Genomic DNA, 21,265 nt, shown 5'->3' with positions numbered 1-21,265 from the left:
CCTAGGACCCCTAAGGACATATATCATCATTTAATGAGTTAGAGGGGGTCATAGGTCAACCTATGACCCCCTTTGATCAATATGAACAACTTTAATACGTCCCTAGGGGTCCTACGACCCCTAGGGACATATGTCATCATTTAATGGGTCAAAGGGGGTCATAAGACACCCTATGACCCTCTTTGACCCATATGAACAATTCTAATATGTGCCTAGGGGTCCTAGGACCCCTAGAGACATATGTCATCATCTAATGGTTCAAAGGGGGTCATAGGTCACCCTATGACCCTGTTTGACCCATATTAACCATTATAATATGTTCGTAGGGGTTCTAGGACCCCTAGGGACATGTCATCATTGAAGGGGTCGTGGGGAGTCATAGGTCACCCTATGACCCCTTTTGACCCATATGAACAATTCTACTACGTCCCTAAGGGTCCTAAGACCCTTATCGGCATATGTCGTCATCTAATGGATCAAAGGGGGTCATAGGTCTTTGACTCATATTAACAATTCTAATATGTCCCTGGGGTTCCTAGGACCCCCAGGGACATATATTGTCATTTAATGAGTCAAAAGGGGTCATAGGTCAACCTATGACCCCCTTTGAACCATATGAACAATTCTAATACATATGTCGTCATTTAATGAGTCAAAGGGGGTCATAGGTCACCTTATGACCCCCTTTGACCCATATAAACAATTCTAATGTCAGAAATATGTCATCATTTAATGGGTCAAAGGGGGCATATTAACAATTCTAATATGTCCCTAGGGGTCCTAGAACCCCTAGGCACATATATCATCATTTAATGGATCAAAGGGGGTCATAGGTCAACCTATGACCCCCTTTTACCCATATAAACAATTCTAATACATTCCTAGGTGTCCTAGGACCCCTAAGGACATATGTCATCATTTAATGGGTCCCCTTTTGACCCATATGAACAATTCTAATATGTCCCTAAGGGTCCTGACATATGTCATCATTTAATGGGTCGTGAGGGGTCATAGGTCACCATATGACCTCCTTTGGCCCATATGAACAATTCTAATACATCCCTAGGGGTCTTAGGACCCCTAGGGACATATGTCATCATTTAATCAATGAAAGGGGGTCATAGGTCACCCTATGGCCCCCTTTGACCTATATGAAAATTTCTAATATGTCCCTAGCAGTCCTAGGACCCCTAGGGACATATATTGTCATTTAATATGTCAAAGGGGGTCATAGGTCACCCTATGACCCCCTTTGACTGAGATGAACAATATTAATACTTACCTAGTGGTTCTAGTACCCTTAGGGACATATATCATCATTTAATTGGTCAAAGGGCCTATGACCCCCTTTGACCCATATTAACCATTATAATATGTCCCTAGGGGTCCTAACACCCTGAGGGACATATGTTGTCATTTAATGAGTCAAAAGAAGTCATAGTTAACCCTACGACCTCCTTTGACCCATATGAACAATTTTAATATGTCCTTAGAGGTCCTAGGACCCCTAGGGACATATATCATCATTTAATGAGCCAAAGGGGGTCATAGGTCAACCTATGACCCCCTTTGACCCATACGAACAATTTTAATACATATGTCATTATTTAATGAGTCAAAGGGGGTCATAGGTCAACCTGTGACCCCCTTTATCCCATATGAGCAATTCTAATACGTCCCTAGGAGTCCTAGGACCCCTAGGGACATATGTCATCATTTAAGGAGTCAAAGGGGTTCATAGTCACCCTATGACCCCCCTTGGCCCATATTAACCATTTTAATATGTGCCTAGGGATCCTAGGACCCCTAGGGACATATGTCATCATTTAATGGGTCACAAGGGATCATAGGTAACCCTATGACCCCCTTTGACCCATAAAACAATTCGAATATGTCCCTAGGGGTAGGACCCCTAGGGACATATATCATCATTTAATGGGTCAAAGGTGGTCATAGGTTGAATTCTAATATATCTCTAGGGGTCCTAGGACCCCTAGGGACATATATCATCATTTAATGGGTCAAAAGGGGTCATAGGTCAACCTATGACCCCCTTTGACCCAAATGAACAATTCTAATACATCTGTCATCATTGAATAAGTCAGAGGGGGTCATAGGTCGCCCTATAATCCCCTTTGACCCATATGAACAATTCTAATATGTCGCTAGGGGTCCTAGGACCGCTAGGGACATATGTCATCATTTAGTGGGTTGAAAGGGGTCATAGGTCACCCTATGAGCCCCTTTGACCCATATTAACCATTCTAATATGTCTCTAGGGGTCCTAGGACCCCTAGGGACATATGTAGTCATGTAATGGGTCGAAGGGGGTTATAGATTAACCTATGATCCCCTTTGACTAGTAAGAACGATTCTAATATGCCGCTAGGGGTCCTAGGACCCCTAGAGACATATGTTATCATTTAATGGGTCAAAGGGGGTCATAGGTCAACCTATGCCCCCTTTGACTCATATATATTAATAATATACGTATATATTAATAACATACGTATTAATCTAATAATATATATTAATAACAGACACACACACACACACACATATAACATTATTATATTTAATAAAAATATTACGTTATTATATATTAATAAGATACATATTAATATAATAATATATAATTTATTAATATATAATACATACATACATACATATACATACATACATACATACATACATACATACATATATATATGTTACATTATTATACATATATTATATTATTATACATATTAATATAATAATATATAATACATATTATATTTAATGAATATATTACATTATTATATGTAGTAAAAATAATAACAATATAAATTATATTTATAGATTATAATAAGAATATCATAATATATTATTATATATTAATAGATTATATCTTATATCTTTACATTGTGTTATTATATATATAATATATATTAAAATACATCTTTACATATTAATATAATTGAAATAATTTATAAATCATAAGCTATAACTCTTAAACCTAGTTTTCCCTCCAAAATGGGTTGAGATTTCAAATTTTCCAACAAAATTCACCGAGCCATATTGGATATCCGATTTGAAATAAGATATCTTATTTGAAATCGAATATTCGATTAGGCTTGGTATTTACCAAGCCTACCTGGTCAACCTAAAAGATATGTTTGAAGAGGGTTTTAGTGATACTCAGACTTCGAAAAGTTCTTTGACAATGTTATTTTGATCGAAATTGAATGAAACGAAAAGGGCTTTTTAATATTGCTCTCGAGATTTCATCAATATAATTTCTTTTGAATTTTGAGTTTTTTAAGTATTTATTAGTTAATTATCAATGAAGATTATTGTAAAGTGTTGATTGACATACTGATTGAAAAATAGCTATAACTTTCAAATGGTATAACATTTTTTAAATGTAAAAGTTGTGTCACATTCTATGCTTTGCCTAGTATAAGAAAAAAAAAATTTGGTAAAATTTTCTATTAGTTAAGGTGGTCAGACACAGGATTTTTTTTTTTGAAAAAGTTTTGGTAGAAAATTCATATTTAATTATTTATTTAGAATAAAAATACAAAAAATTATGTGTCACATCCAGGCATGGATCTAATTTTCATATCTATAATTATATGAAAAAAATATTATCTTTTGATTTTGATTAATGTGGTCAGACATACACCTACTTTCTATTTTTGCCTTGCAATTTTTGTAGTACTTCATTAAAATTCAAACTTTTGACTAATCAATTATTTTTTTCTCATTATAAGGCCTAGTAGTTTAGAAACTAGATTCAATTTCCTACAGATTATTTTCTTACAAATTTTTGATATAAAGTCCATAATCACTTCAAAATTATGTGTCAAGTTGACATAACTCTGATTTGCTAATTTTTCGCTGCCACTTAAGGCCATAGTTTGGTACACCATGATCCTGCACATACCCTCCAATTATCCAATATACATATATAGGTGTGATTTTTATTATCTTCTTTTATATTATATATGTAATATTTCATCTTAGATATTTTTTTTCAATATATGTGTTTGGCATTGATCAAGAAGTCTTGATTTGCAGTCTATGATAATGAAGACAACTTTTTTATTTGTCTTATACTTGCACGATTGAATAGATTTCATCCACTCATCGAGTTTTTTAGTCTTGTGCCCTTTTAAAATACTTTTTTTATAGATATAATACCAATAAGTTTGGTATTATTATTTTTTTCAATCAAAGGATAACAATGTTCTCTCAATGTTACATTTTTTCAACAAGCATAACATTCAATAAAATAAATATAGAAGATAATCACAAAAGGAAAGCTCCATGTAAGAGTTGAGACACTAAATTTCAAGACAATAATATAGAGAAAGATATAAACTAGACATAAAAATGACTAAGAACACATCAATAGCCCCAATATAACCAACCCAATTCTAAGAAAAAAAATTAAAATGGTATGATAATCTTATGCAATAACTTAAGAAAATATTACTAACAAAGATTAGTGGGATAATATTTTCTTCAAATAGAAGCATGGATAATTAGAGTCATTTTGATCCTTGTATTGTAGCTAGTAACAAGAATGTATGATAGTATCATCACATGATCATGTTTATTTAGGGGTAGAAATAAATAAATTAAAATTAAAATTAAAGAAAATATTAATAGATATATGCATGAATTCTATATTTTTCTATTTGATTGTGTGTTCTATTTTTATTGAATAGGAATTTTGTTGAATGATTTTTCTCAATAACTTTAATGATACTTTGTAAAGATAATAAGCATTCACTATTAAAGTAAATGACTTCATATGAATATGCAAAAAAAATTTAGTGAAAATTTACCTCAATATTTATAATTCCAGAAAAGATTTTACAATACTTCCTCAAGATTGTCTTCGTGCTTTAGAAAACAAGAAATGTTAAATTAATAATAAAAAATTTAATTATATATAAATTAGAAAAACTATACATATTGATTTTTTTAGTTAATTGCTAAATACAAAAGTTACACAAATTTAAGCATAAAAGACTATCATTTAATATATAAGTGATATTTTTATTATTATAAGAAGGGGATTTATAAAAGCATCAAAAATTATGAAATCTTTATATTATAAAACTCAATGTGCCAATAGTTAAGTATGAACTTACAATAGTTTTAATCAGTAGAAATGTCAAATAATATATATTTAATAAAATTATAACAAGAAAATTAATATTAGTAATCTACTTATTTTATTTTGTTGTGATAGTTTATCAAAATAACATCTCAATAAGTGGCATACTCTTGTTTTATTTTTTGTTCATGATTTAATCCTTGTCCATATTTATTTATTTTACATATATTTAAAAATATTTAGTAATTATTTATCATTATGATTGCCTCACTTGCATGTACTTCCTATTGGAATAATAACCACAACATCTATTAATTCAATTAACAAGGTTCTAAGATTACTTCATTCACTTAGCTAAATGTGTGGATTGTTTCATGTAATCAAGTTATGCTAATAATAGCTTAAGTTATCTAAATAATTATGATTTTAAAAACTAGCACGTGCTAACTATATTGTGCATTAAGTTTGCATCTAGGGTTTCATTCACCCTTTCATAAGGATTTATTCTCTAATTGTTGCAAATCTTTCATACAATCAATACAAAATCCTTAGGCAGTGTTTAGAAAATTGTTCTTGCTTCATCCTTCTTGACAAGAAGTATGCATACAAATGATTCATCTACATTCGTGATGGATCTAGCTCTGAGAGATTTTCTTATGCATATTAGGTTCAAACAAAAGTTTCCCTTGTGCTTGCATCATTCTAAATCCTACTACTCGACTAATAATTCATCAAAATAAGAGTAGCTAAATTTTAAGTTAAAATTTACGATAAAATCCAAGTGTCAAGAAAGAGTTTGGATATTGAGGAGAGAAATGAACCCCACTATTGTATTATTGTACTCAAAATATCCAAAATTCCTAAAATTTCCTTTCCAAATGCAAAAATAAGATACTAACAACTTATAAGAAAAATAACTAGGACATTTTATCCTTTATCCATTTTATACATTCTTCCAAAAGCCGAACTTGTTGAGGACAAAGAAAAAATGTTAACCAAATAATACACTTCAAAACTGTAGCTTAGTTATCATATTTTCTTCTCTAGTTTTATAACCTGTATGAATATCTTCATGAGTCACTATGATCCCATTGGGTATTGTTCTCCTACAAGGTATTACACACTTATTTTGGTCTAAAGGTGTATATTTTTGGATGTGAGGGCTAGGAATGTATAATTTAGAGATCCCAACATCCTTGTCTTTGATTATATTTGTTCACTTCTTTATGAATATCAAATCTAGTTATGCTTCGATTGTTTGGAAAGAAATCTACAATAAATTCATACAAATGTGATAATTTGTTTGGATAAAATTATAAAATTACTTTATCTACCTCTTTTATCAAAAATTATTTTCTCATGTTTTAATTATTTTCCCACTATTTATTAATGCTATTATAGTATATAAGATTCTTCTGTAATAATCCTGATAAAAGGTAATCCCCTTAATAATACAAATACATAATAGAAATAGATAAATAACAAAAATTTGCAAGAACAAAAGGTTGGCTTCTTTTATCTCCAAAAGTATAGATTCACAAATTTTAAAAATAAAACATTGCAAGCCACATGGTAGTGTTTCTTGACATATTCTATAAGCCAGAGCCAACACCAACATCCTAGAATTGCCATGCGCAACCCTACATGCCTTGTTTATTTAGGCAATTTTCCACTACCCAAGAACATTCTAGAAATTTAACCCTAGAACTTGAGGCAAACCTAATTTTTTTTCTTTTTTTTGGTATTTATTACAATAGAGAAGGCTACACAAATTTCATAATTCAAAAGAAATTTTGAAGAAATTTAAGTTTTGCCCATTTCAGGTGGTGCGACTTTCGAAGACCATAACTCATTGATAGTTTCTTTGATTGACTATTATGACCCATTTTTGGAAATGACATGACCTAATATACAATGCATAAGATGCAAAAACTCTAATCATCCAATGTTTAACCCCTTATTGAAGTCTCTAAAGCCTTCAAAACTAAATTCAAAGGTTTTATGCCTTGTTGCCAATACCAAAAAATTTCATTAACTTCAAAAATAGACTTGATATTGTAATGAAACTTTTATTGGGAAGATGATATATCTAAAATGAACCTCCAATAGTGAAATCAAAACATTCTAAGTTCAAATGACCAAATTACTAAAAATAGAAATCCTCCATAAATAGTACCTCTACACTAAGATAACCCTTATTGAAAGACAAATTAGAAATTTTATTTGGTTTATATAAGATTTCCCTTCACACAAGATACTCCTACATTAGACACCTAGGCTAATTTGAGATGTGACCTTATCACATCACATGTGTTTAGAGCAAAACCAAGACAATTAACCTACTCCCTTGTCAACAATGATGAATCTTAAACAAGCCATCCTTTTCATTTGATCGAATATTCTTTATAACTCATGTTCCTTATGTTTATACCAATATGACTATCAAGACTCCTTGAATCTCCTTTGTAGTTGGAGTAATTGCTAGAATACTCCAATGTGCTTGTGTGACCTTATCTTCAATACCTCCTTCGTGATACTCTGTTAGATCTAAAATATTAAAAAGTTGTTAAATATTCAGATTCATTAGCAATTCTACTTCATAGATACTTCTTGAATCATGCTTCTTCAGTATCTTGCATGGTCCTAAATTCTTCATCTTTAACTTATTATATGTTCCCACTAAAAATTGCTCATTTCTCAAATAAACTATGACTTCATCTCCTATCGAAAATTCCTAATGCTTCATTTTCTCATCTTCTTTACCCTTATAATTTGTATAACTTCAGTAATATGACTACTTAATTCCTCACATAATTTATTTAAGTGTTCTACTAAATCTTCAACTTTGACACTACGTGTCTTCCCTTAGTCCATTTTCTCAATTTATAAGCACTTATAGGGTGACTTCCATATACTATCTAAATGGTGATTTATCAATGCTCCTATTGACAAAATTATTATATGAATTTTTTGCCTATGCTAAAATCAAATCCCATCCCTTTGGTTTATCTCCAAACAAACATCACAGCAAATTTCACAAACTCCTATTCACTATTTCTATCTATCCATTAGTTTGTGGGTGATGTGATGAGCTAAACTTTAAATTTGTCTTAATATAAAACTATGCTCTTTAGTAAACCATGAAGTCTTATCACTTCTCTCAAGAATAATTCTATTACATAAACAAAACCATTAGTCTTCTTCCACAAAATGAAATGTACCATATTTGAAAACTAAGTCCTCGGTAAATGTCCAACAAAAAAGTCCATATTGATATCGTCTCATTGCTTCTCACATAAAGGTAATGACTTCTATAACCATGTAATCTGCTCGACTCCTTTTTCCATCTGATATACTCTACAACTTTGTATGAATTTCATAGCATTATGTTGCAATTGTAACTAGTAAAAATTTTCATTACCCATAGAAATTGTTTTATCATGTCCAAAGTATCCATTTTACCCTTTACTATGATTCTCCCTCATAGAACTCCTTAGACTATGCTATTGGATTCCTCTAAATAACATATCATCCTACATGATTAAATTCAACCACGTGGTTCTATCAGAGTAATATGTTTTGTACAAGATGTCCAAGCTTCACCAAAATCAAGGAACTTTTGACACAAAATCTTGAGTTTGCTAAACCCAACAACCTCAATCTACATATCTTTTAGCCAAATCTATCTCCTACTAAGAGCATCAATAAACCTGTTAGACTTTTCACTCCTATATTTCAAAAAATGTATACCTCTACAAAAGCCTAACTCATTTCAAATGTCATTAATTCAAGTTTCCTTGGATGTTCAAGCATTGCAAAGCTTGATGATCATATATAAAACAAACTCATTAGGAAAATATAATTGCCTTACCAGTGACATCACAATGTAATTGAAATACCTTATTAAAATTTGGAATTGTCAAAATAGGTTGTTCTATAAATTTTCATTTCAATAGCCTTGAGGGATGAAAACATAACATTTTGAGCTCAAACAACCAACTTATAAAAATAGTAGGTCTCTAGAAATAGTAACTTTGCATTGAGATAACCCTTATTGAAAGACATATAAAAAATATTGTTTTGGGTGATCTGAGATTTCCCTTCACCCAAGATGCTCCTGCATTAGGTCCCAATTGTCTATGCTTTCTTTGTTTATGTAATAATCCTTTTCTGAAAGAAAATTGAACAGATAAATAATAAGATTAAATACAAAAATAAATTAATATAATATAACACTCCTATTTGAAGGCCTTAAAGATATATAATAGAAAAAATTAAATTAAAGATATAAATCTATTGACAACAAATCATGCTCTTATCTATGCTTGAGGGAAATTGTTGATAGTGTCATTTAGATGAAGAAGGAAGACAATAATCAACATGATGAACTTCAGGAAGTAGTGATATAGGAGCATTATCAATTATGGGTGGAGGGAAATCATCAAGGGAATTAGTAATTACTTGGAGATTGATAAGATAAATATGTTTCTATCACAAGATCTTTAGAAAGTTGAGAAGGGTTAGCTAGGGAATGAAACTTAAACCATCTTTATGACATTTTGGAGAAGGATTAATAGAAATTGTAATACCTTGTTCATTAATATCTAGTCCTAAAGTTTTGTAGCATTATTGGGTGGTGATAGAATAGCTTACATTATAAGTAGTTTATAATGTAGAAGGAATAGACAATTCATCTTGTATGAGCATGCATGGTATAACGGGTATAGTAGAAGGAATATTATCTTTCAAAATAATAGTATTCCCATCCTTAGAAGGTGAAGGAGAAGCACTGTCACCAAAAGATCTAGAAGAAAAATCATCTATACAATTTCTAAAATTTGGATCATGGATAATGTTTTGGAGACAATTAATTTTTTTAGGATTATTATGAGTTTGAGCTTAACTAAGAACTATATAGTTAAGAGGATTGACAACAAGCTCATTTATATATACCCTTATGTAATCTATATATTCCATGCATTTAGTTCAAATATGCATCAAGAAGATACATGAAATGCTGATAATAATCTTGAAACATTCCTTGTAGAGAAGTGTTGCATTAGTTGTCCTCATTATGCTATATGCAAGAATATCATAAAGTGATATAAACACAATGAAATGAAATAAACTATAAAGTACCTCATGGATTTGGTAGAGAGAAGAAATAAAAAAGGTGATTATATTAGTGATTACACACTACTCTATTTTAGAGAGTTTCATGTTTATAAGTATGCAACTAGGGCTAAAAAACAAGAATGTAACAAAACAATGTGAAGATGCAAATAGGATTTTAATACTTATATAATGTAACCAAACAAGGGGGATAAAAAGTAGATCTAAACATGAGGGTATAAAGACTAATATACAAACAGGATCCAATTAAAATATTAAGTTATAATGAAGACACAAAAGAGATCACAACCAGAATATCCAAATGTCCACTCAAAAGGTATAACACATAAAAGAAATGGGTTCACCAAAATGTATAAGGTGAACCTATACATACAATGATGAAATATGTGATACAAGAGAGATCTAACTTGATGTGTATAATGTAGCCAAGTAGATCTAACACTAAAATTAGAATGAAAATGTAAGAACCTAGATACACCAAAATGTATAAGACATGATGATGATCAATTGTAGACAACCATTTGAAACATAGATTAGAGGGGGCCCAAAATATTATAACCTCTTCAGAGTAAACCTAATTATCACAACTCAAGTAGAGGAGGGGTGCTAATGTAAGATCTAGTGACAATAATATGTATTATTCTAAGGCCCTTTTTGTCTATGTAAGAATGTAGGGATGAAAATGTGATGTAAATGAAAGAAAATTCAAATGTATATTTATGCAATAATAAACAAAAAGATGGTAGATCTAGTGTATCAAAGTAAGTTATATGAAGGAAGGGGAAAGAAGATGGACTCACATTGAGGGTTAGTAGATGAAGCAACTTCATATTTGTAGAAACCTTGTCAAACTATACTAAAACTAGAAATTAATGAGAATATGAAAACCTAATAGATAGAGATTTCTATTGTGAAAATTTGAATGTCGAAGGAACAGGTCAAGCATGAGGTTTCTTATACTAGCATAGGTCAATATTGAGGTAACCTATACCCATAATAAACAAATCTAGAGGTCTCGATACTATATTTGTAACTCCACTTTTAGATCTACAAATCTAAATCTAAAACTCCATGAATCTATACTTGCACACCAAATAGTAGGGGAAATTCTTATAAGTTGGGGGTTTCTCTTGGTCAAGCCCCTTTTTAGGAATTAACCTTGAGTTGAAATAAAAGAAATGCTGTAATGCAATAGAGATTAAACCTTAGTGCAACATATCATACCATGTAAATATAATTGTCTTTTGTATGTGATCAAGTATGCTGATATAATAGGTTTCACTCAACACAAAATCCCAAAAGGAAATCATGTAAGACAATAAAACCTGTAGTACATGCTAATAAATCACCTCAAATATTAAATAGAAATAGAAGAAGAAGAACTCTTAGATGTATGAATGTAGATCTCCTCCCTTTATGGCCAATTTTTACAACTCCAATGAAGAAAGAAGAAACATCTATAGAGGGAAATGCATTCTTGAATATATTGTATGGATACCTTCCATTAATAATTTCTTGATTGAAATCCTTGGATTATTGCACTTAATTGCTTGAGCGAGGATGCTTGTGTATTGTAATTGTTATTTTTGAATAGAGGAAGCCTCCTTTTACAGGGATTTTGGGGTTAATTTTTGTGAGGGTCAACTCTACTAGGTGACTAAAGAGAAATGCCCTTTACTGGGCATCTAAATTTACCAAAATTAACTCCCCAAGGTATAAGTCACCTCATCTATAATATATACAAAGAATGATTAATTTTGAGGTAAATAATGTGCAATTCGAGGAAAATTTAAAATTTTGAGGAAAAATGAAAAGATGAGAGAAAAAATCAATTGTAAAGGATTTTGACTCTTCCATGGGGATCTCCTAACCCATTTTTTTGTTTCCTCCATTATCTTGTGCTATTTATTCATTATCAACTTGATTAGCTTCATTAATTATAAAGAGTGTTGAATTCTTTACTTTTTATGCAAAAAGTTGTGATTAGGCTTTTGATCAATATAATCTTCTTTGCCAACTTCTATTCTTCTCCTTCTTTATATTGGCCTATTGTAGGGCTTTCAATATCATTTTAATTCTCTTTTTCTTTTTTGTAGCATTCTAATGATGAGTGTCCTTTTAAACCATGTTTAGATCAGAAGATTAGATAATTTTCCCCTATAATTGACTAATACATAATATCAAATTATGAGTGTAGTTTAATTGGTTTGGGGACTAATAGAAATCATAGTACCTCTATATATATCCTATCATACATCCCATATTTTTGGTCATCCAAGTGCTCATATGTTTTAACAAATTTTCTAATTTTATCCCCTATAATTTTTAACACATTGTTCTTCCAATACTTTATGGGTGAGAATTACATTATGATCCATAATGTAACAATCTCCGTGGTTCTGTTCAACAAGTTAAAATTAGGAGTTGAATCCTCTATAAATAATCCCTATTCATCCATCAAGTGGGGGCCTAGAGTATATCTTTCTTCTTTATATCCATTAACCATAATTCTACCACAAAAAATCCACTATGTAAAGATTTTGTCCTAGTAAGAGATCCCTAGTTTCTTTTACACCATCTTTATATTTTTTTCTAATGGTGACCATCCTCCATCACATTTAATGAAGGAACTTCACTTTTTATGATTCTACTATTCAAATATAAGAATATGAAGTGGGGTTTTTTTAATACCATTTTTTTTTGGGCTACTTTCCATTGACTATCTCCATGGCTCCTCCTATTGTGAGTCACCTTAGTAATCAGGTTTCTTTTCTATTGTTGCACCCTCAAAATTCTCCTTTAAAAATATTGTCTATAGTAGTGCTTGTCTTCAAAGTGAAGAGGTTTTTGGAAACATTACTTCCATTCATCTCTTGCAATATTCTTTAACAAATGTTGATTCCATTTATTTGGATCTTATATTTTTTCATGAAATTATATCTCCAACATAATTTTTGTTCCTATCTTGAACAATTTTTCCTATCAATTACTTCTTGATCAATATGTTACGCTCCCTTCAAAAGGGTTTGTTATAACAATTGTTCATTCCTACCCATTCTATTTTAAAATCTACTTCTACTCTAAAACTTTGATCGACAACTTAGTACAAGAGCCTAGTTTTCATTCTAGTTTTTTTAATATGGTTCATATCTTGCCTATAGATATGGTAACAATACTTCTCTCAAAAAAAAAAATCGACGAAAAGTGGCAAGCCACTGAAGATATATATATATATATATATATATATATATATATATATATAGTAAAGCTAGTTCAATGGGTCATGAAGGGAAGAACATAGCAAGAAACCCTTTATTTGTTACCAAATATAGAAAGATTGTAATATAATTCTTTACAATGATACAACTCCCAAAATCGTCAAGCAAAGACAGTTCGCAATGATAAACATATGCAATTCCCAAGTCAAAAAATGCATATTGTAGCCATCTCAAAAAACCATATATAAATTTGTATAATGAACCACAAGCATATACCAAAAGATGAATACTAACAATAAATATACTATTAATTATGCAAAGTTTTTTCTTATTCAAGTATTCTGAATTTCCAGAGGCAAAGTTCGTAATCCTCATCTCAACATCCTGTAAGTCGGAAGATAAATTAGACAAATAGTCTACAACTCAATTTCCCTCTCTAAGGGTGTGAGAAAAGGAAACCATCTTAAATTTGTCAATAATTGACCAAGCTTTATCCAAAATATATCCAAACTTCCAATTCTCTGATTTTCTCTTTAAGCATGAATTAATGACTAGAGTTGAATCTCCCTCAATATGAATATTATCTATTCCTAGATAAAGTGCCAACTCTAATTCTTTTAAAAGTGCCATGGCTTCTGCTGTATATTTGTACCTATCAATAATTTATGAGCCAACATACCCACCACCTATCCATTATGGTTTCTAATACATACTCCAACCCCCGATTTCACAGGATTACCCCTAGAGAAACCATCAAAAATTAGTTTACAAACATCCACTCTGGGAGGAATCCATTTCACTTCCCACCTATTCACTTTAACACCAAGCCCTGAAGCAATGAACTTATAGCATGGAGAGGGTAAATTTGTCCATCTATTTGCCAATGCAATATCCCATCTAGTAATAATAAGATGCTTAGAAGTTCTTCTAACATAAGCTACCACTACTTCCCCCACTACAGATTCTAATGCTAATAACACACCTTCTATAGATGAAGATTGATTACTAAAAATTCTTTTATTCCTCTCCCACCAAATAGCCCAGATAACAAGTGTTGGAATGCACTTCCAAATGCATGAATAATATGAATGATTTTTCGAGCATGGCCAATTTTGATGTCCACTCCTTGAATTAAAAATTCCTTCTTTGGTTCTTTGTTTTCTTGTAATGCCAATAACTATTATTTGGTATGCCTCTCTTGGCCCACTAATTATAGTTGTGGCCATGCCATTATTTTATATTCCTTCACATATATTTTAAACATATTTTTAATCATTATTATGTCAATTCACACAAATGAATCATCATACGAGGGAAATAGGTTATAAATGGTTATAATAAAATAGTTTATTGAGTAACAAGAAGAATACTAGAAATAAATGATGAAAATATTCATAATAATTCCCAATATAATTAAGTACCTAAGAACAACCCTAAGTTCATTAACAATACTCTTCAGTATCTTTGATATGCCCTTTGGTAAAAATTATACCATTAGAAGAATTTATTTTTATTATCATGAAATAGCTACATTGTATTTGTTGCAAGCATATTATTGTATACCAAATACTTACATCAATTTTATCCTCATTTCAAGTTAATCATGAATTAAATTAAGAAACCTTGAACAAAGGTGACCTATTATTTAGAATCTAAAAAAATTATGAGATGCCTCATATTTATATTCTAAAGCTTTTGCATGGAAATATAGTGACATAAAAATAATTCATACTGCCATGTAAGCACATCATATTTATACTCAATCAAATAAAACAATCCAATTCAGGGATGATAAATCCAACCCTTCGAGAGCTAACAAAATCAAGAGAAAACACTCTAGAGGGTAAGATTTGTGTATCCAACATTGGATAATAATTTGACATTACCATTAGTAAATTTTTCAAAATTAAGATTAAAAAGATAAATATCTATATTAGCTATTGATAGTTAAAGGTTACTATCTTAAAATGTTATTTTCATCAACCATATTTTATGCAAAACATTTCTCCTTTTTAGTTGGATTTAGTGGCTACAATCTATTTTGAGTAGAACCAAATGATTTAGATAAAACCATATTTACATGCTTATGGAGTATAATTTTAGTTATGTATTGTAGCAACAAATATTGAAAAAGAGCACTTCTAAAAATATTTATGAGATCACCTCATGATTATGTTTAGTTATATATAGATTAATTCATAATAGATAAAAAATAATATTTGAAGAGGATCCATAATGACTAGATTAATTCCTCATAAAATGTGGAGAATAGTAAATTATTTTTGATCCATAATTTTTTTTTCATTATGATTTACTATGGTATAATCTTAGGAGATTATATAGATCATAGAATAAAAATTAAGTATATCTATAAGAGATTAACATTATTAATAAATATAACATCAAGATTTTATATTTTGATAAATATTATTTCTTAGTTAGAAAAATTACAATAGTCATCTAGTAGAATAAAAACAACGATTGAGTCAAATGTAAGAGTACTAGGAAACTTTTGGTTTATGTACAGATGGAACCATAATGCAATAGGGAATCAAATTAAAGAAAGTCAAATAATTGTTTTTTAATGAAAGTGAAGCAACCCATTAGCCTATTAAGTTTGAGGTGAAAAAAAATCATTCTTGAGAATGTAGTAGTAAAATTAATAAAAAAATTTGGTAAAGAAAAATATTTCTTCTATACATATATAAATTACAAGCTTACTAAGTTTATATGATCATGGATGAATTCATAAACCAAACTCTAAAGAATCAAAGTTCTTCTATGTCTATGACATGTCTTCCACCTCTAATAACTCATGTTCAAAGTTAAAAGAACCATATATGAAATAGTGAAAAATTAAAACAAAAATGATTTTCAAGTAAACATCATTAAGACTTTCTTTTTCAAAATCTAAATATAATATTTTCTTAGTACTTAATAGGGCTAATGTTGGATTAAGGATTAATTTAGAAATAGCCAAATATATTGACCTCATTGGCAATCCTAACATGGAGTACACTAATTTTTTTCAATAAATAAAATTCTTAGGGAGATCTATACTGTTTCTATAGAAAAAGAAAGAAAGTAAGATGATCTCTAATATTTTCAAAAAAGGACAAATCAATCACAGAGATAAATTCTTTGAATTTTATATAAAAATCAAGAAAGAAATTAAAAATGTGTTAATATTGCTAAATTTTAATTATTTCAAAATCTTCCAATATTTCTTAATATGTTTGAATCATATTATAGTAATTTTATTTTTAGGACTATAGATTATGATTAACTAGAGTAATAATAGTAACATATGTCTTCAACATTGTGGTAAAGGATATCATAATGCAATAAGATACCTCAAGAAAATAATGTGGATGATAAAATAGATCCAAAATTACAACATTAGAGTCTACATAATAAAATCTATATCTAGAAAAGAATTATACATGTTCATCTTAACTATTTTTAATTTTTAATAGTTTTAAAAATTATTAAGAATGACATATATTTATGCTAATTTCATTTTTATTAATTATATTTCTAATAAGCTTTTTAATAAAGATTGTATACTTGTCTCCATTTTAAAGACGTGCATAATCTCATAACTAACTTCCCATTTTTCTTATAAGAAAAATATTTTTGATAATATTAACTAGTAGTTGTATGCTTTTGTGTAGCTGATTGATAATGAAATTAATTTTTAAAATGTAATCTTATGTGAAAAAATTAGATTATTAATAAATTTCAATTTGAATAACATAATATTTACTAAACTCTTTTAAATAGATTAATAAATATTATTTATTTAAATCAGTTTATCAAATATGAAAAAAAAAACTATTTTTTGTGAATATGTAACTTGATTGTATTTTTTTTAATATAATGAAGGGACTATTTATATAAAAAAAACTATTTTAAAAAATTCCATCAAAAATCATCTTTAACAAATATTCTATTGATTAAATAAATTATAGAAACTAAAAAACAAATTTTAAATAAAAAACTAAACTAATATAAAAAATAAATTGAAATAATTTAAAAACTAAAACCTAAATCAATTTTAAAAATCAAAAGTTAAGTAAATAGAGATAGAACATGGAGCTCACAAGTAATTATTTTTCAAATAAATAGGAAAAGAAAAAACAATAGTTAAAAGTAAAGATTTAAAATATAATCTTATGTGAACAAATTAGATTATTAATAATTTTCAATTTGAATAACATAATATTTAATAAAATATTTTAAATAGATTAATAAATATTATTTATTTAAATTCAATTTGTCAAATATGAAAAAATTAATCATTTAAATAAATCCCATAAAAAATTATTATGAAAAATTAATAAAAAAAATATAAAAAAATAATATGAAAAAATAGAAATGTCTCTAACAAATATATATTTCATTTAGTAAATAAATTATCGAAACTAAAAAGAAATCTTTAAAGAAAAAACTAAACTAAACCTCATTATTTTTAGTATTACAAATATTTTCAACATAGTTCGACATGAATAGGCAATTTTTTAATCTTTTGTTGTTTTAATAATTCAAATGTCTTGAAAATAAAATCTAAAAAAATATGTATTTTTCTTTTTAAATTTCTTTATTTTGTAAATGTTTATATTAAGAGTTCTATAATTTAAAAATGTCAAATTTTTAGATCAATAAAAACTGATTTTTATTTTAAAATATAAACAATAACTCTTCTTATAAAATACATTGTCAATTTATAATTATAATTTTGTATGAAATATTATTTTGAAACAATTCAAAATTGAGATCTTTATGCTCAAAGAGATATTTTTTTAAAATTAAATTTATAATTATTAATACATATATTTTAATATAAATAAAAACAGAATCACTTAAAGAAAATATTATTAATTTTTTTTTTTAAAACTAAGTATTCACACTAAAACAATTTAAATACAAAAAGAATAATTTTAAAAGTTGAATAACTACTAGATACACTTTTGTTGCATAACATAAAAATAGCTTACTATTAACACTCTTAAAAATTAAACAAAATTTGTGAAAACCAACTCCAAAACTCTTCTACATAATTTTCTAAGCAGGAATTTACCATTCCAAAACCTCTAATTTTAGAAGCAGATAATTTTCTAAGCAGGAATTCACCATTCCAAAACCTCTAATTTTAGAAGCAGAAAAAAGACTTGCGTTGTACAGCGTTCAATGTGTTCCAATATTTAGGAAACTGCCTCATCACGAATTCGTTGTTCCTATCAACTTTCCGAAACTAGATCCTCTAAAATTTTTCCTAAGGTCTCATTTGGTCGTGGGCATAGGAATGGAGAATAGACATGTAATATTGGGAATAGGAATGGCTATTCCAACAAGAGCTATTTTTTGGAATGAGTATAAGCTCATTTTAGAGGCAAAATGGGAATACGTATTCCTATTCCCTATTCCAACTATTCACTATTCCAAGTGACGAACCAAACAGAAAATAGAAAAAGTATTCCAACTTTTCTATTCCTATTCCAGCAACCAAACGGGCCCTAAATAAATAAAATCAAGGACGAGAAAATGGTACCTAGTATTGGAGTACTCGAAGAGCTTCCCTGATGCAGAAGAAACGATGAGCACGATCTCCGCGTCGCATAGAATGGAAAGCTCCTTCGCGTTTTTTATCAAACCCTTCCTCCGCTTCGAGAAACTTACATGCCTCGCTGCGGCTTTCTCTATTTTCTTTAGTTCTATTCTTTCTCTGCCCATTGTAAACCTCAAATACCTGCAAAGAGATTTTTCAAATTATACAAATATTTTCAAAAGAACGCCTTAAATGCTTTATCTGTGAAGTGTTTCTTTGAAATTACAACAAATATTTGCAAAGATCTTTGGAAATTATGCTAATATTTTTCAATGAAATTCTTGAATTATACAAATATTTGCCAAGAGCCTTTGAAATTACAAAAATATTTACACAGAGCTTTAGAAATCGCACAAATACTTCCAAAACAAGCAGAATATAACGATTCCCTTGCTGAAATTCAGGAAAATCAAGAAAATGTTGATACCGGCGACTGAGCCGAGCTCTGCCTATGACCTCAGACCTTTCAAATGCAGCCTTACGTATTCAATCAAAGATAAGATAAGATACTATTTTCGGTATCTTCTAGAGATCTTTAATAATTATACAGATAGTTTCGAAGATCTTTTGAAATTATACAAATATTTTCGAAGAACATTTAAAACACACAAATATTTGCAAAAATTACACCAATATTTGCAGAGAGCTTTCTAAATCGTACAAATATTTGCGAGACAAGCTGATCTTAGCGATTACCTTACAAAAATATAGGCCCGCTCGCAATGACCTCAAACATTTCAAATGCAGCCTTACGTATTCAAGCAAAGATAAGATAAGATGCTATTTTCGGTAGCTATTATCTCTTTCGCAGGGTAGAATACGAAAAATAGAATTCCGGATTTGCCTGAAGTTGCCGCAATTTCCTTTCGGAAATGTTGTGCTGCAAGACGAAAAGCCATTTTGAGCTCTCCAAATACAGAATCGAGAGCAAGTCGTCCGGATCGAATCTTCACCATCCACGTTCGGCATTGTACAGTTTCCATTAATGGCCAAGAAGAGAATATGCGGGGGAGGCTGTATCTGTTAAGAGTTGTTGTCGGTGTACCCTAAAAGTCAAGTTGATAAAACTTTCACTAACGGCTGTGTTATCTCTCTCTCACCAGTCACAGTCAGTCAGTGTTCCATCACATTCCAAGCGGCTGTATGCAATGAATCTGAGCGCTTCCAGTGACCGGAAGACCACAAAATATGTATTGCTTCTAGTGGTCCCAGGAACTTATTACGTGTTTAACTGATGTCGGCAGGGGCTACTTTCCAAACAGATCAAAAATAATTATTGCTATTTACCTTTTTGGCGTTGTTAAATACAAGTGTACGGATGCCTGAAATTTGATAATATATGGAAATTGTTTTCATTTATCATGAAAAGAATATAAAATTAAAAAATTATTTAAAAAATATTATTAAACCAATAGGTAAAGTTCTCAGTTTATGTTTTGTATTCTAAATTAATATTAACAAATAAATAGTGTAAGTTTTAAAAAAATTAATAAAGTATTTAGAAATTGATTTTTGTTGAAAAGTAATATTAAATTTAAAAACAATTAGTAATTTAATAGAAAGAGGGAGTAAAGAAAGAGAAAGTTGCAAGTGTACTATCATACCATTTGTTTGTTTCACAATAAATTTCTATGTGTGTGAGGTGGTGTGTAGTTAATTGGTGGGATGGGGAATTATGTGGTAAAATTGTAAAATTTGTTGAAGATACTACTAACAAGAGACGCAATGCGTCATAGTTCCTGCCTAACGCATAATGGTTGTAGAGGTGTAGATGAGTGAGAATCTAAATTAACATTATGAATATATTAATTTTTGTCTAGAAATGTACTTGTGATCTAATAGGATTGTTCATATTTTGTTGTTAAATTCTCGATCTAGAAATGCGCTTGTGATCTGATAGGATGGCTCATATTTTGTTGTTAAGTTCTTGTGCTATATTATTATATCTTTGGGCATTTAAGCCCAAGAATAAGAGGCCAAAGTCTCCAATATGGCACTAAGTACTTAATATCATACTACGATAAATACATATGCTTTAGACAAATTTGCACCTTCTACATTCACAACTTAAATTATGTGCAATGAGGAAAGATATCCATACCAATATTTGAAATATAAAACTTGAAGAATTGATGAAGCATTTGGAGTATCACATTATATGTTTAAGCATACCATGCATGCTACTAGACAACCATG

At 29.5% G+C, this 21,265-nt stretch overlaps 1 protein-coding gene across 1 annotated transcript in view; it reads right to left on the bottom strand.

The window, feature by feature from the left end:
- The window catches only part of LOC149533956 (MADS-box protein JOINTLESS-like), a 177,469-nt gene extending 157,239 nt beyond the window's left edge, over positions 1-20,230 (bottom strand). Inside the window, exons 1-3 of the mRNA XM_089805936.1 lie at positions 19,766-20,230; positions 19,013-19,210; positions 4,836-4,893 (exon numbers count right to left, since the gene is read on the bottom strand). Of these exons, the coding sequence (XP_089662062.1) occupies positions 4,836-4,893; positions 19,013-19,194 (240 nt within the window). The 5' untranslated portion in view covers positions 19,195-19,210; positions 19,766-20,230. The remainder of the gene's footprint in view (positions 1-4,835; positions 4,894-19,012; positions 19,211-19,765) is intronic.
- Between the last annotated feature and the right edge of the window lie 1,035 nt (positions 20,231-21,265).

Source organism: Cupressus sempervirens, chromosome 10 (assembly GCF_028749045.1).
Source record: "Cupressus sempervirens isolate cs-2001-9-10 chromosome 10, ASM2874904v1, whole genome shotgun sequence".
Taxonomy (NCBI): Eukaryota; Viridiplantae; Streptophyta; class Pinopsida; order Cupressales; family Cupressaceae; genus Cupressus; species Cupressus sempervirens.
This window is presented reverse-complemented; position numbering and strand designations above follow the sequence as displayed.